The sequence below is a fragment of the Phyllobates terribilis genome, unplaced genomic scaffold (assembly GCF_046119375.1).
Source record: "Phyllobates terribilis strain yellow unplaced genomic scaffold, ASM4611937v1 Scaffold_7__3_contigs__length_470593459, whole genome shotgun sequence".
Taxonomy (NCBI): Eukaryota; Metazoa; Chordata; class Amphibia; order Anura; family Dendrobatidae; genus Phyllobates; species Phyllobates terribilis.
In genome coordinates this window covers 290,946,431-290,964,287 of record NW_027362767.1, presented here as the reverse complement: position 1 = coordinate 290,964,287, position 17,857 = coordinate 290,946,431, and the positions used below count along the sequence as shown (strand labels likewise).

Genomic DNA, 17,857 nt, shown 5'->3' with positions numbered 1-17,857 from the left:
CTGTGATAGTCTCAAGGTTCAGTTTCAAGTGCAGAGAGCATCATGAAGACCAAGGAACACACCAGGCAGGTCCGAGATACTGTTGTGGTGAAGTTTAAAGCCGGATTTGGATACAAAAAGATTTCACAAGTTTTAAACATCTCAAGGAGCACTGTGCAAGCGATCATATTGAAATGGAAGGAGTATCAGACCACTGCAAATCTACCAAGACCCGGCCGTCCCTCTAAACTTTCATCTCTAACAAGGAGAAGACTGATCAGAGATGCAGCCAAAAGGCCCATGAGCACTCTGGATGAACTGCAGAGATCTACAGCTGAGGTGGGATAGTCTGTCCATAGGACAACAATCAGTCGTACACTGCACAAATCTGGCCTTCATGGAAGAGTGGCAAGAAGAAAGCCATTTCTCAAAGATATCTATAAAAAGTCTCGTTTTAAGTTTGCCACAAGCCACCTGGGAGACACACCAAACATGTGGAATAAGGTGCTCTGGTCAGATGAAACCAAAATCAAACTTTTTGTCCACAATGCAAAACGATATGTTTGGCGTAAAAGCAACACCGCTCATCACCCTCAAAACACCATCCCCACTGTCAAACATGGTGGTGGCAGCATCATGGTTTGGGCCCGCTTTTCTTCAGCAGGGACAGGGAAGATGGTCGGAGCCAAATACAGGACCATTCTGGAAGAAAACCTGTTGGAGTCTGCAAAAGATCTGAGACTGGGACGGAGATTTATCTTCCAACAAGACAATGATCCCAAACAAAGAAAAACCTACAATGGAATGGTTCAAAAATAAACGTATACAGGTGTTAGAATGGCGAAGTCAAAGTCCAGACCTGAATCCAATCAAGAATCTGTGGAAAGAGCTCAAAACTGCTGTTCACAAACGCTCTCCATCCAACCTCAATGAGCTCGTGCTGTTTAGCAAGGAAGAATGGGCAAGAATTTCAGCCTCTCGATGTGTAAAACTGATAGAGACATACCCCAAAAGACTTGCAGCTGTAATCGCAGCAAAAGGTGGCGCTACAAAGTATTAACTCAAGGGGGTCGAATAATATTGCACGCCCCACTTTTCAGTTTTTAATTTGTTAAAAGTTTAAAATATCCAATAAATTTCGTTCCACTTCACGATATATTTTTATGTTTGAAGCCAGAAATGTGGCAAAAGGTAGAATAAAACTATACAAGACATGCACACACGTAAATCAAAGGTGCACCAATCCGCCAATGCAAATCTCCCGATACATTGGCAATAAGATCCCAAAATACAAGTAGCAAAAATGGAGGCTGTGCCTCTTAAAACTTGAGATATTTATTTTCCACCTTATAAGCACCTTAAAAGCATGCCACAGGAAAAAAAATTAAAGCCTTTTCCACCGATGCATCTATGGAAAAATAAAATTGTCATGGCTTTCAATACGCAGTGGGGACACAACTACACCTTCTAGACACAGCCTTACTTTACCTCTGAGTCATCGTCATCAAATAGGTGACAGCGTTGTGAAAATAAATATATTCTACACGTACCTGACATAAAGCGATCTTTTCTCACTGGTACGAAGGGACCCGGATCCAGAGCTCATACTGCTGTTCATCATTTGTTCTCGCAAATCATGGATCTTGGACTCAAATCGACTATACTCTACACAAACAAAAAAAAAATAAATGAAGTTAAACTTTTCACAATACTTTAAAAATAGGTTAGTATAACAGCACTAGAAATCTAATCGGACAAGATCTAACTGCAGTACAATCCAAGAGAAGGGACATCACACAGGAGAGTGCTGTGCAGAGCAGGGGGCCGCACCGAGCAGTGGGCCCCTAAGTGTTTATATCATTGTCAGTCAGGTCACAGTGTTTAGCTTGGGTGAACAGACTCCGCTGCGCATTTACTAGTTTTATAACCGTCTGATGATCCTGACATTTTACTTCTATGTATGACACAAAGTTATAGCAGTGAAAATATATTACTTGTGCAATGTCACTGTTAAAGTGGTATTCCTACCATGGACATTTAGGATATATCCAGCATCAACTGAGAAATCCCATGCGGAAAATCCACATTACTCCATTTTAATACACTTTTTCCATTATATTACTCAGGCTGGCCGTACACCATCTGTTTTATTTCACAGAAGCTTGCAACCAACGAAAGGCTGGGGACCACTAGCACAGTATATACAGAATATGTGTGTATATAACTAACCTTCATTATGAGATAGCACAGAGTATGACAAGGTGCTGACAACCTCTTCCTAGTTTATTTCAATGCACATACTGTACCCGCCATCAAGTGAATCAATGGCATCTATAGTGGCACGACCCTTATTACATGACCACTTTTGACCAACTCCAGACAGTACCACAAATGTCCTTCATGAAAGAAAGATTTTCCCATATACCCACCTTTAAAGATATTTACCCTTCCTAAACATATCACCCGTCCGGATGTCGGGGGGAAAGATGACTACAGGCTAAGTGATTGCAGCAACCAGTCGCTGTTATGATACATAAAGAATAAATCATGAGGTCTCATTGAAGAAAGCGGCCACTGAGATTTCACCAATGTGATGTAGTTATGGGTGTAGCATTACAGAATCCCAAAAGAGGACAGCAGGGGGCAGTATGAAAAAGGAGAACACTTGTAAGATGATAGTACATGATTATGGACAGCTTTAAGTGGCTGTAAAATTTTTAATAGAGACTTTAACTTCATTACAGCAAGTTCACACCGGGCAGGTTTATTTAAATTAAAAAAAAAAAGTCTGCAACTTTCCTATTTATCTGAAGGGAACTACAGAAAAGAAAGCACCTGCTGCAGTCACCAGCCTGTACACATGTATGGAATATAGGCGCTAGCACTCACACCTGTAATGAGTCTGCTGGGTGCGAATATACCCCTAAATGAGACCCCACACTACTTCAGCACGCAAACCAATACATGAATGGACGGAGTCTGCCCTGTCAGTGCTCTTCTCTAATAAAGGAGGCCCCTAATGATGGGGCACCCCCCTATGGCATCCACATGTACTCAAAGGGCATAAGGAAACAGGACATGATACCATCTCTGTAGTCAAATACTTGGCTTGCACAGAGCACTCATGTTCAGAGCTGAATATTTAACAGTGGCCACAATTATACCCCTGTAACCAATTTGTGTCATCTGCAGCATACATTTGCGCAGATCTGGAGGGGAGCGCGGGATCATACATTTCCGGGGGGATCTGGAGCGCGGGATCATACATTTCCGGGGGGATCTGGAGCGCGGGATCATACATTTCCGGGGGGATCTGGAGCGCGGGATCATACATTTCCGGGGGGATCTGGAGCGCGGGATCATACATCTCCGGGGGGATCTGGAGCGCGGGATCATACATCTCCGGGGGGATCTGGAGCGCGGGATCATACATCTCCGGGGGGATCTGGAGCGCGGGATCATACATCTCCGGGGGATCTGGAGCGCGGGATCATACATCTCCGGGGGATCTGGAGCGCGGGATCATACATCTCCGGGGGATCTGGAGCGCGGGATCATACATCTCCGGGGGATCTGGAGCGCGGGATCATACATCTCCGGGGGGATCTGGAGCGTGGGATCATACATCTCCGGGGGGATCTGGAGCGGGGATCATACATCTCCGGGGGATCTGGAGCGTGGGATCATACATCTCCGGGGGATCTGGAGCGTGGGATCATACATCTCCGGGGGATCTGGAGCGTGGGATCATACATCTCCGGGGGATCTGGAGCGTGGGATCATACATCTCCGGGGGATCTGGAGCGTGGGATCATACATCTCCGGGGGATCTGGAGCGTGGGATCATACATCTCCGGGGGATCTGGAGCGTGGGATCATACATCTCCGGGGGATCTGGAGCGTGGGATCATACATCTCCGGGGGATCTGGAGCGTGGGATCATACATCTCCGGGGGATCTGGAGCGTGGGATCATACATCTCCGGGGGATCTGGAGCGTGGGATCATACATCTCCGGGGGATCTGGAGCGTGGGATCATACATCTCCGGGGGATCTGGAGCGTGGGATCATACATCTCCGGGGGATCTGGAGCGTGGGATCATACATCTCCGGGGGATCTGGAGCGTGGGATCATACATCTCCGGGGGATCTGGAGCGTGGGATCATACATCTCCGGGGGATCTGGAGCGTGGGATCATACATCTCCGGGGGATCTGGAGCGCGGGATCATACATCTCCGGGGGGATCTGGAGCGCGGGATCATACATCTCCGGGGGGATCTGGAGCGCGGGATCATACATCTCCGGGGGGATCTGGAGCGCGGGATCATACATCTCCGGGGGATCTGGAGCGCGGGATCATACATCTCCGGGGGATCTGGAGCGCAGATCATACATCTCCGGGGGATCTGGAGTGCGGATCATACATTTCCGGGGGATCTGGAGCGCAGATCATACATCTCAAACACATTGGCCATAATGTCAGCATGTTAGGAGTCCTCACACTTCACATAAGAGACAATTGCTGTTTCTCCATTCACTGCACAATATTTATTCAGAAGCCTCCACACATTACACGGTGCAATAGATGCAGAATTCTGTATCCAGGGAAAATAAATGGAACTAGGAAAAAGAAGTAAGTCGCTGCCATGACTGGCTGCAGCTTCCAATGGGCTGAGCAGTGACCCGCTGGGTACATTGGGGCAGCAGTCTCAGGCGTCGCCCGTAGTCAGTATTCCGCGGAGGCTCCGGTGCCGGCCATCCCGTGCACTGATAGCAGGCTGGGCTGCTCGTCACCCCGCAGTGCCCGGGCTCAGCACACACAGAGCGCCCTGCACCGCACCGGCGCTGCCCGGTCTCACCCTGTCACACAGGTGTGCCGCTCACTGACCTCTGGAACTACTGGTGCCGGGCGGTCCGCACCGCCCCGTGCACCACACACACACTTTCCTCCTCGCTGGCTCTTTACCTGCACGTCACGTTATCAGCGCGCCGCCCTCCGCACACAAAACGTAGCTGCCAGCCTCGGCCACCGGCCCCGCCGCCGTGTGATGAAGGTAGAAAGAACCTGAACGAAGAAAATCTCCTCCTTTTCCGGTACAAGGTAACCACCAACCAACCAGTTTGCTCAAAAATTAATCACCCAATCAAAACCCATTAAACTACTGTCCACCAATCGGAAGAGACCGCTCTGTGGCGACCCAATCAGAGTGCAGCATTTTCCCGCCCACTTTGTACATAAGTCCTGCTATGTGCCTGCATTGTGTGAACCGCATTAGGACTGCGGCTTCGTGTGGGTGCTGTGGTAGTAGTAGTGCCCATTGTTGGCTACAATAAGGCCGCGAGGGGAAACAATTGTGGGTTATTTTCTTTTCTTATTACCTCCAGGTTGGGCAGATAAGGCTGCTGTCTGCGATCAGTATTTGCAGCTCTTGGACACAGCTCACCTGCGTTATACAGTAGAAGCACAGTGGATGGAGTTATAGGAATCCCATAGAAATCCCATGCCCACTGTGCTTCTATTTGACGCTGCCGAGACTCACGGCGGCGCGGATTTACAAGCTGCAGCATGGCAATTTCTGTTGTGGAGACGCAACAGAAATTTCCCCAATAGGTCATGTCCCCATGATCAGGATATAGCAGCATATTGTCGCTGCGTTGCATCCAATCCCGCAGGTAGCCGCACCCTATATATTCTATTGTGGAAATTGCCATGCTTCGGCTCAAAGCACCACCGCTGGTGAGTTTCCGCAGCGTCAAATAGAAGCACAGTGGGCATGGGATTTCTATGGGATTCCTATAACTCCATCCACTGTGCTTCTACTGTACAACGCAGCACCGGAGAGTTATGTCCAAAACACTGCTATTACGGATCATGTATTGGATGCGGTAAATCCACATGGTTCACTGAACACATGCAGATTTACCTGCGTGATTAGAACGCAGCACTTTAGAAGCAGCAAAAATACACCGTGTCCAAAACGCTGCCCTTGTTGATCGTGGGCACATAGACGTTTCTATAATTATTACGCCGGGGTCACACAAGTGAATATTCTGTTGTGTGAGAGGATCGGGCCGATTATTTTAATGACACTCGGATCAAGCCCTGTCACAGCTTGATTTGAGTGTCATCTTAGTGGGATCCAATTCTCTCACATTAGAGAGTATCAAAACACAGGTGTGGAGAGGACTGAGAACTTAAAATTTCTCCATTGACTCTATGCAAGTACATCGGACTGCACTTAAGATGACATCCGAGTGCAGTCCGATTTTTCACTCGCACCCACAGACTTCAATGGGCAAGTGCGATCCGAATCGGCATGAGAAAAGACGCAGATCTGCGCTGCCTCACTGAATAACATTGATCAGAGTGCAATCTCAAGTTTTTATCGGATTGCACTCGTCTGACTCATTCACTCGTGTGAGCATTGGGTGTATAAATCAGATGACACTCACCAATGTTATTCAGTGAAGCAGTGCAGATCTGCAACTTTCTCCGCTGTATTCGGCATGAGAAAACCATCGCAGCATGCTGTGATTTCACTTCCGAAATCAGACCATGAGAGAAAAAAAAGAATGCCATACAGACCATCAGTATGACATCTGATTTTTATGGCTATGTTGCAATTCTATAGCAAAGGAAACTAAATACATAATAGCTGCTGAGTAAAAAAGCGGATTGCATATGAGAATGGGGCCGATTTTTTATATGCTAGTGTGAGCGAACCCTTAGGGCTCGCTCACATTTGCGTATAAATCAGACGAGTGCAATGCAAAAAAAATTTGGACCAACGTTATTCAGCAAGGCTGTGCAGATCTGTCTATTTTTTCTCACCTGTATTCAGGTTGAGAAACATGAAAATTACAGCCAACATCTCACAGCACTGACTATGGGGGGGAAGCAAAAAGACCTGACCGTGCTGTGAAATGACACAGCTCAGCTCTAAAACACACAATGCTGGAGGTGAAATCTGTGTGTCATTACATGTTTTACCACATCACACAGACCGTTTTGACCTGCTCTGTGGGATTTCTCTTTTTTTCACTGCAGGACACCTCTTGGTTATCATAGGTCAGTGTCATGCAGGGAAAAAGTAACCACCCCCAGTGCAGAATCTCTACTAACAACCTTTTGCTTATAGTGGAAATTATCATGGGGTTAACTGGCTGGAAACAAAAAAAACCTTACAGAGGCAGCCTAGCTATTCAATACCTCTGGGCTCCTGTAGTGATTGCACGTGTACAGCTTCTGACCCAATGTGATCACTGTGACCTACATGTAAGGCATGGGGTTTTAACTAAAGACATCCCATTGTAACTTTAAGGGGTCAGATCTTAACATATGTCCCTTTTAAATTTCTTGCTAAATGTGCTTTTTTTTTTGCATTTTAAAGCACTTTTTTTCTGGTGGTTTCCAGGCAGAGTACAACTGAAAAAGGAGTCTCATACAGATTTGCCTCATTAACCTCAACAAAAATTGACCCCCTACTGGATCTCCTCATACCTCAACCTAACATCTCCCGGACCCAATCTATCTTTCATACTAATGACAGTAACCCTCGACTCGCCCTGTCCTTCAAACCACATAGCCAAGCCCTTACCGCCTCCTGCTGCCTCCAACTCAAAAATATTTCCAGAATTGGTCTCTTCCTCAACCCTCAATCTACTTAATGTTAGTGCATACCCTGATACCTTGACTACTGCAATATCCTCCTGGTTGGCTCCCAAGTAACACCCTCCCACCTCTTCAGTCCATGCTTACCTCTGCTGCCCAATTAATCCACCTCTCCTCTCTGCAAATCTCTTCATTTGCTCCTAATTTCACAATAGATACAGTTAAAATGAAGAACACTGACCTACAAGGCCGTCCATAATCTGTTTCCTCCAAATATCTCCGAATTAATCTCCTGATGTCTTCCCACACAATCTCTGTTCCTCATAAGACCTAACGCTTTTCTCCACCTTTATACGTTCCTCAACAAATCGCCTTTAACGCTTCTACAGAGCAAACCCCATCTTCTGGAATTCTGTGCCCAAACATTCAAAACTTCTGGAAAGTTTACAGCCTCAATAACCCTGCTGTCATCTCTCTACCAGTAGAGGTGCTGCAACCCCCTAACCTACTGTCTCCATCCCCATTACCCTGTAGACCAGGGGTGGAGAACCTCAGGCCCGTGGGGCCATTTACGGCCCGCGATGACCTTTTCTCTGGCCCCTGGGCAGATTCCAGGGGACCACAGTTCTTGGGCCAGCAGCTGTGTTTTAATTTCTTCTTGCTCTGTGAGCATGTGCACACAGTGTTCATTACAGAATGCCTGAATAATAATTTAAATATCCAAATGGCCCTTGACAGAAAGAAGGTTCTCCACCCCTGCTGTAGACTGTAAAAGCCTGCAAGGGCAGAGCCCCCTCTGTACCAGTCTGTCAATGTTACATTGTTCATTGTAATTTCATGGTTGTATTTGGTATGTAAACCCTTTTCACATGTAAAGCACCATGGAATCAATGGCGCTCTAAAAATAAGTAATAATTGTTTGCCATGAACATTGCTGTTTTGTAATATGACTACTTCTAGATCCACCCAGCATTACAGCCACTGTACAAATTAAATAAATGTTTTGTGAACTCAAAGGGATTGAAACACCCGTTTCCGACGTGGTGTTACTAGTGTACTATTGTCTGCCTGTAGCATTCATGTCATTACTTAAAAGCTGTTGCTGGTACAGACAAAAAATGATTACTCAAAATAGTACACTGCCAATTATGGGTTATTATAAGAAAAATAAACTCTTTGGGTTGTTTGGACAATAACTAATAATTAGAGGGATGTGTCATAATTCAGCCAGGTCTCTAGGAGAGTTGTTTCTTGGCAGTAAGATATACAGTACAGGGCAAAATGTTTAGGCAAATTAGGATCAAAATGCTGCAAAGTAAGAATGCTTCCAAGAATAAAAGTGCTACGTTTATTTATCAATTCACAAAATTAAAAGTGAATGAACAAAAGAGAAACCTAAATCAATATTTGGTGTGGCCGCTCTTTGGCTTTCAAAACGGCATCAATTCTCCTAGGTACACTGGTACCAAGTTAGGGATTTTGTAGAAGGATATTGACATATAATTAACTAATTATACAAAACAAGTGATAATGATCATCATTTTTATATCTAGGTTGAAACAATCATTAAAGTGGTTGTCCGGGACTTTTACATTGATGGCCTATCCTTAGGATAGGTTATTAATATCTGATATGTTGGGGTGTGACACCCAGCACCCCTGCGAATAAGCTGTTCCCGATGTCAGCGGTGGCCAGATGTGATCAGTTAAGGGTCTGCCGGCACAGCTCTGCCAAGGATACAGTGGCCGCAGTTGGACACTGCACATCCGCACCCTATTCTAATCAACAGGGGAAGGATGTGCAGTACCTGGCTGCAGCAAGTATACTACTTGGCACTTCTGGGCAGCATTAGGAACAGCTGATCAGTAGGGGTTCTTGGTATCACACCCCCAACAATCAGATATTGATGACCTATCCTAAGGAAAGGCCATCAGTGTAAAGGTCCCAGGACAACCCCTTTAACTGAAACATATATAGCTATATAGGAGGCTTAATTCTGCTACAATGGTTAGTTTATGGAAGACCGTTTCACGTCATAGATCATACACCATGGCATGACTGAGCATAGCAACAAGACACAAGGTAGTTATACTGTATCAAACAAGCTCTCCCCCAGACAAAGATTTCAAAGCAGACTGGGGTTTCAAGATGTGCTGTTCAATCTCTTTTGAAGAAGCGCTAAGAAATTGGCAACGTTGAGGACAATAGACACAGTGATCGGCCAAGGAAACTTAAAGGGGTTGTACACTACTTTATATTACCCCCCCCCCCCAATGTATCCCCCCAGGGGCCCCTAAGACTTTTTGTAATTACCTTACGTTGCAGATACTGCCTGTGAGCGGCGCTATCACTGGCCACTCACAGGCATCACGTGACTCCCGGCTGCGGCCGGCTCTGACATCCGCTAATGTCACGACAAGTGCTGGCAGCAGCCGGGGGTCTTTGTCTTCTGCCTTCCACTGTGGATGCTGGGCTGTGGGCGAGGTTACACCTGGCATCCACCGTGCGCTCTGCCTCTCCCCATTCATTGGGAAAACGCGCAGTGGATGCTGGGTGTGACGCAGGGGGTAACCTCGCCCACAACCCAGCAGCTACCGGTGGGACCCCAGCGCTGAGTCACGCCTCACTTGTCTTGACGTCCGCGTGGGGTCTCATGATGCCTGTGAGCGGCCACCGATAGCGCCGCTCACAGGCAGTACCTGCAACATAAGGTATTTACAAAAAGTCTTAGGGGCCCCGGGGGGATACATTGGGGGGGGCAATATAAAGTACTGGACAACTTCTTTAATGCAGCAGATGAAAGACACATCGTGCATATTTCCCTTCAAAATTGGAAGATGTCCAGGAGTGCCATCAGCTCAGAATTGGCAGTAACCACTGGGACCCAGCTACACCCATCTATTGTTTGGAAAAGTCTGGCAAGAAGTGGTCTTCGTGGAAGAATTGTGGTCAAAAAGTCATACCTTCAACATGGAAACAAGGCTAAGTGACTCTACTATGCACAAAAACGTAGGAACCGGGGTGAAGAAAAATGACAGCAAGATGTTCTAGAGACTGATACAGCCAAATATTTCAGATTTTGACTTAACAGAAGAAAGTTTGCTCTCCGAAGGGCTAGAGAGTGGTACAACAAGGAGTGTCTGCAGGCACAAGTGACATATGGAGGAGAGTCCTGCAAACTTGGGGCTGCATTTGAGCAAATGGAGTTGGAGATTTGATGAGAATTAATGGTATTGTGGTCTTCAATGCTAAGATACTTATCCATCATGTAATACCATCAGGGAGATGTCCGATTGGCTCCAAATTTATTATTACGTAGCACAACAACGTCCACAAACATACAGCCAATGTCATTAACAAATATCATCAGTGTAGAGAACAAGGAGTCCTGTACGTGAGGATATGGCCCCTACAGAGCCCTGATCTCAACATCGAGTCTTTCTGGGATTACATGAAACAGAAGGATATGTGCAAGCCAAGCCTACATCATGGTTAATCGTGATCTGTGGTTAATTCTTCAAAATGTTTGGAACAAACTCCCTGCGGAGTTCCTTCAAAAACAGAGTACAAGTGTCCCTACAAGAATTAGTGCCAGTTTGAAAGGAAAGGGGGGTCCCACCAAATATTGATGTGATTTAAATTTCTATTTTGTTCATTCACATTTAAATAATAAACATTTAAATTTTTTAAAGCAGTCTTACTTTGCAGCATGTTTTCCCCACCTGCTTAACATTTTTGCATAGTAATGGATATAGTCAGTATTTTTTATAAAAGGTAAACAGGTAACATGGCTGAACAGCAATGACAAATCTGTTTTAATTTTATTGTAATAATGTGAGTGGTAAACTGAAAAAAAAAAAAATCACGACAACAATTATTTCTAACCACCTTAACACACGAAAATAATTTCCATAAGCTAAGCACTAGGAGTAATTTTAGGTGTGTTGGCTTCATGGCTCAAAGGACTTGTCAAAATTCTATTACAAGTATCGTTATATAGAACTAGTGTATTATGTTTTGAATGATTTCAACCTATATGGTTTCGATTTATAGGTCCTTTAGTAATACTATAATGTATCATTTTTTGGCAGTGTATGATCCTATTAATTAGGCTGGGGCATCAGTTGGAGTTAGGGTATAGGTACATGTAAGGACGCTTTCCCCCTAATCGGCAAAGTTTTCATACTCTTTTAATGGGCACATGATTTTACAGGTTTGCATTCGTTTTAGCCACAGAACTACTCCTATTTGCAGGTGCAGTTTTCTGTTAGGTCTTGGTTACCCAGTTTCCGCTATGTGTGGCCATACCTCAAGGCTTCAGATGAGGGGCAACAAATGGAATCTTTTCCCCATGTTAAAGAAAACCTGGATACATCTGTGTTCTAAAAAGTGTATCAAACGACTGGTAATAATACTATGTCTATGGGTTAAATATTTAACTTATTCACTTTATTTTTCAAAGCAGCATGGAATTAATTTATGAACTCAAATCTGAGGAGTCCAAGGTTGAATTAATATCTACTCTGAGAATAATGTAGCTGTGTGTTCTGGAGTGATTTATAAACTAGAGATCATAAGCCATACAGTCATCCGCTGGTAATGTTACTGTTCACCATAAAACCACAATAAGCAGTGGACAAGTAAGACTTGTGTGGATTTATTATGGGTGGACTTTGAGATCAGATTTGCTTCAGACTATAGCCCTGTCATCAATGGTAAATATATCAAAGTGTTGCAGAATGTTTGATCAATTTCTAAATATTAAATGTAATTCTTTCTTCAGTTTTTAGGTCTCAATCCTACTCGAGTTATTTTTGCAATTTACAAATCTGGTGTATAGCTACTTTCTTGGCTAACCATACCCATTGTTCCCTGACATTATACACTGTGTGCACAATTATTAGGCAAGTGAGTATTTTGACCATATCATCATTTTTATGCAGATTTTCCAAATCAAAGCTGTATAATCTTGAATGCTTATTGGATGAAGCAGATCAGGTGATGTGTATTTGTGTAATGAAGGGGGTGAGGCCTAAGGATACAACACCCTTTATCAAGGTGTGCAGAATTATTAGGCAGCGATTCATCAGACTCAGAAAAGTAAAAAATCTTACAGAAGGATGCAGCAACCTTGAAAGCTCTAAGATATTGGGGCAATCACGGAACTATCGAAAGTTTTGTTGCAAGCAGTCAGAGTAAAAAAAAACGCGTCAAGAAAAAAAAAACACGCGCATTAACTGCCAAAGATTTGAGAAGAATCAGACAAAGTGACCAGGAGCCCATTATCCTCCTGTGCTGCAACCACCCTGGAGGCCCAGAAGTACAAGGTGTTCAGTGCTCAGAGACATGGCCGAGGCAAGGGAGGATGAAACCCGACCACCACAAAGAAGTGGGAATGTCAAGACTGAGCCAAGAAATATCTGGTGACACATTTTTCAGAGATTTTATGGACCGATTAGATCAGAGTGATTTGACAGACCAGATAGATGGGTCCAAGGCTGAATCAGTAATGGGAACAAACCTCCACTTCCATTCAGACACCAGGAAGGTGGAGGTAGATACTGCTATGGGCTGGTATTATTAAAGATGAACTAGTTGGTCCTTTACAAGTTGAAAATGGACTGAATCAACTTCCAAATCTACTGCCAGTGTTTAGAAGACACTTTCTTAAAGCAGTGGTACAGGAGAAAGTCTGCATCTTTCAAGAAAACCATGATTTTGATGCAGGACAATGCTCCATCAAAGTCTCCACTGCTCGACTGCCAGTAAAGGCCTTAAAGATGAAAGAATAATGACATGGCCCCTTCCTCACTGGACCTAAACCGTACTGAGAACTTCTGGACCCTTCTTAAACAGGAGATTTACACTGAAGGAAAACAAACAGTCATCGCTCTGATCAGTATATAAACCTATAAGAAATATATGGAAACATGCAGACCATTACAACAGCATAAAAACTTGATATTTATTAGAATGATACAATAAAATTAAAAGGAAAAAATATTAAATAAAAATGGATAGAGAATAAACCTCCTTAAAGTAGACACATGTCTCACATAAGAAATCACAGATATTCATTAGGGTGCACAAGAGAAAGTATTAAGACAATGGTACAGTTTATAATAAGGTAAATAAAGTTTCAGGCTGTGTTTACCCCACATAAGGAGCAGGATGTCCCAAGATATATAGGATAGGTTAGTCAACACTTTTATATTGCTATCTGCACAATGGTAGTATGGACTCCGCATACTTCGCATATTTGGCATGACACACAGATATTTTAATTTTCATGTGAATTTACAACAGTGGCAGCCGTATGCCACAAGATACATACAACGTGGTGACTTGAAACTGTATTTACCTTATTATATACTGTACCATTGCCTTAATACTTTCTCTTGTGCAACCTATGTGATTTCTTATGTGGGACATGTGTCTACTGTGTTAAGGAGGTTTTTCCTTTATCTTTTGCCCCCTCTCTCTGTGCTTTACATTGTATTTAATATTTGTCCCTTTTCATTTTTTTGTATAATTCTAATACATATCAAGGTTTTATACTCACGTAATGGTCAGCATATCCCCTTATATTTATTATAGATTTATATACTAAGCTTGTCAAGGTAGCAGAATACCAATTCTGAGGTTTTATTGTTATCTTTCTTATCAGTGTCTGGGAGGCTGTGGTTGGTGGTGCCCAAAAAGTTGATCAACCGATTAAGAAACTGACAGACTCCATGGATGGATAGCTTATGACTCATTGAAAATTTGAAATGCATTTTGTACATTTTGAGACGTTTGGTTATTATTCTCACTTTAACAGTTTAATAAACAACTAAAATGAAAAAAAAAAAAAAATCACGTTTCTCGTTTAGTTGCATAATAATTCTGCACAGCAATATTCTCCTAAGAAAAGCAAAATCTAACTTTTACTTTCTTAAATATTCAGGTTTCGGTTTTATTAATCTATTTGATTGACCAACAGCACTGCAGTTCTTCAATAATAAAATTAATCAAAAATATAAATTGCCTAATACAGTACCTTGAAAAAGTATTCATACCATGTGAACTTTTCCATATTTTTTCACACAACACCCATAAACAAATTTATTTTATTGGGATTTTATGTGATATACCAACACAAAGTAGTAAGTATTTGTGAAGTGTAAAGAAAATTATACATGGTTTTCTAAATATTTAAAAAAATATATAAATCTGAAAATTGTGCTGTGCATTTGTATTCAGACCCGGTAGGCTGATAACTCAGGATTTTATTTAAGGGTAACAATTGCCTCCAGAAGTCACATAATTAGTAAATTTAGTCAACCTGTGTGTAATTTATTCTCAGTATAACTACAGCTGCTCTGTGAAGGCCTCAGAGGTTTGTTTGAGAACATTAGGGATCAAACAGCATCATAAAAACCAAGGAGCACACCAGACAGGTCAGGGATAAAGTTGTGAAGAAGAGTAAAGCAGAGTTAGATTAGAATTAAAATAGCCCAAGCTCTGAACACCTCACAGATCACTGTTCAATCCAACATCCAAAAATGGAAGTAGTATGGCACAACTGCAAACCTACCAAGACATGGCTGTCCACCTAAACAGACATCCCAAGCAAGGCGTGCACTAACTAGGGAAGCAGCTAAGAGGCCCATGGTTACTCTGGAGGAACTGCAGAGATTCACAGCTCAGGTGGAGAATCTCTCCACAGGACATTAGTCATATACTTCACAAATATGGCCTTTATGGAAGAGTGGCAAGAAGAAAGCCATTTTATAAATCATGCCATAAGATGTGCAATTTGCAGTTTGCAAAAAGCTATGTAAGGGACACAGCTAGGGCAATCCTGGAGGAAAACCTTTTAGAGGTTGCAAAAGACTTGAGACTGGTGCATAGGTTCACCATCCAGCAGGACAACGATCCTAAATATACTGCCAGAGCTACAATGGATGGTTTAGATCAGGGGTCTCAAACACGCGGCCCGCGGGCCGCATGCGGCCCATGAGGCTGCGTTATACGGCCCGCAGGCACAGACCCCTTGATGATCCCGACCTGGTCCAGGAGGAGCCGCCGACAGCAGCGCTGCATTGCCGCACAGAGACTGTTTCCCAGCACTGCATTTCCAATGCCAGCCGCCGGCCAATCAGAGGCCAGCAGCTGATATCTGCGTGTCGGCGCAGCAAGTATGACGTCATTGCCATATGCAGATGTCAGCTGCTGGCCTCTGATTGGCCGGCGGCTGACATTGAAAATGCTGTGCTGGGAGACCGTCTCTGTGCGGCAATGCGGCGCTGCTGTCGGCGGCTCCTCCTGGACCAGGTCGGGATCGTCAAGGGGTCGGACTCTGTGGTGCCTGCGGGCCACATCTGCAGGAAGGCCGCCGAGGGAACGGAGGACAGGTGAGAATCCTCTTTTTTTTTTTGTGTGTGTGAAGAACAGCACAGGGGGCACATAGCCACAAGAGGGGACCTGGATGGGGCACATAGCCACAAGATGGGGACCTGGATGGGGCACATAGCCACAAGATGGGGACCTGGATGGGGCACATAGCCACAAGATGGGGACCTGGATGGGGCACATAGCCACAAGATGGGGACCTGGATGGGGCACATAGCCACAAGATGGGGACCTGGATGGGGCACATAGCCACAAGATGGGGACCTGGATGGGGCACATAGCCACAAGATGGGGACCTGGATGGGGCACATAGCCACAAGATGGGGACCTGGATGGGGCACATAGCCACAAGATGGGGACCTGGATGGGGCACATAGCCACAAGATGGGGACCTGGATGGGGCACATAGCCACAAGATGGGGACCTGGATGGGGCACATAGCCACAAGATGGGGACCTGGATGGGGCACATAGCCACAAGATGGGGACCTGGATGGGGCACATAGCCACAAGATGGGGACCTGGATGGGGCACATAGCCACAAGATGGGGACCTGGATGGGGAACATAGCCACAGGATGGGGTCCTGGATGGGGCACATAGCCACAAGATGGGGACCTGGATGGGGCACATAGCCACAAGATGGGGACCTGGATGGGGCACATAGCCACAAGATGGGGACCTGGATGGGGCACATAGCCACAAGATGGGGACCTGGATGGGGCACATAGCCACAAGATGGGGACCTGGATGGGGCACATAGCCACAAGATGGGGACCTGGATGGGGCACATAGCCACAAGATGGAGACCTGGATGGGGCACATAGCCACAAGATGGGGACCTGGATGGGGCACATAGCCACAAGATGGGGACCTGGATGGGGCACATAGCCACAAGATGGGGACCTGGATGGGGCACATAGCCACAAGATGGGGACCTGGATGGGGCACATAGCCACAAGATGGGGTCCTGGATGGGGCACATAGCCACAAGATGGGGACCTGGATGGGGCACATAGCCACAAGATGGGGACCTGGATGGGGCACATAGCCACAAGATGGGGACCTGGATGGGGCACATAGCCACAAGATGGGGACCTGGATGGGGCACATAGCCACAAGATGGGGATCTGGATGGGGCACATAGCCACAGGATGGGGACCTGGATGGGGCACATTAGTACAAGATGGGGACTTGGATGGGGAACATTACTACAAGATGTTTGCCATTATTACTATATGATGCTAATTGTAAGACAATATTACTGAATGTGGCCAATTGGGGGAAACAAAATTGTAAAAATCAAAAAAATAAAAATAAAGCATGAAAAAATATTGTGCACTAAAAATGCTGTTTTATATGTAAACTAAAGTAAACACAAAAAAGTGCACGTTTATTATCGCCACATCCATAACGACCCAAGCCATAAAAAAATAAACACGGAAAAAATGTTCAAAAGGTGTATACAAAAAAAAATGGTATCACTAAAAATGTCACATTGAACAAAGAATGCGGCCCCCCAAATTCAAATTTTTTCCATGTGCGGCCCATATACCCAGCCGAGTTTGAGACCCCTGGTTTAGATCAAAGCATATTCATGTTTGTGAATGGCCCAGTCACAGTCCAGACCTAAATCCCATTGAGAATCTGTGATAAGACTTGAAAATGGCTGTTCACAGACACCGCCATCCAATCTCACTGAGCTAGAGGTAGTTTGCAAAGAAAAATGGGCAAAAATTTCAGCCTCTAGATGTACAAAGCTGGTAGAGACATAGGTCAAAAGACTTGCAGTAATTGCAGCGAAACATGGTCCTACAAAAGTACTGACTCAGGGGGAGCTGAATACAAATTCACGTCACAATTTTCAGATTT

General features: G+C 44.7%; 1 protein-coding gene across 14 annotated transcripts in view; it reads right to left on the bottom strand.

Moving 5' to 3' along the window:
• DLG3 (discs large MAGUK scaffold protein 3) overlaps positions 1-17,857 on the bottom strand; it is a 363,030-nt gene that overhangs the window by 31,411 nt on the left and 313,762 nt on the right. For 13 of the 14 annotated variants that reach the window (XM_073640945.1, XM_073640947.1, XM_073640948.1 and 10 more), the window contains one exon: positions 1,530-1,644. In XM_073640945.1, coding sequence (XP_073497046.1) covers positions 1,530-1,644 — 115 coding nt within the window. Of the gene's footprint in view, positions 1-1,529; positions 1,645-4,947; positions 5,100-17,857 lie in introns of those variants that run through there. The other variant, XM_073640959.1, reaches the window with a different exon arrangement.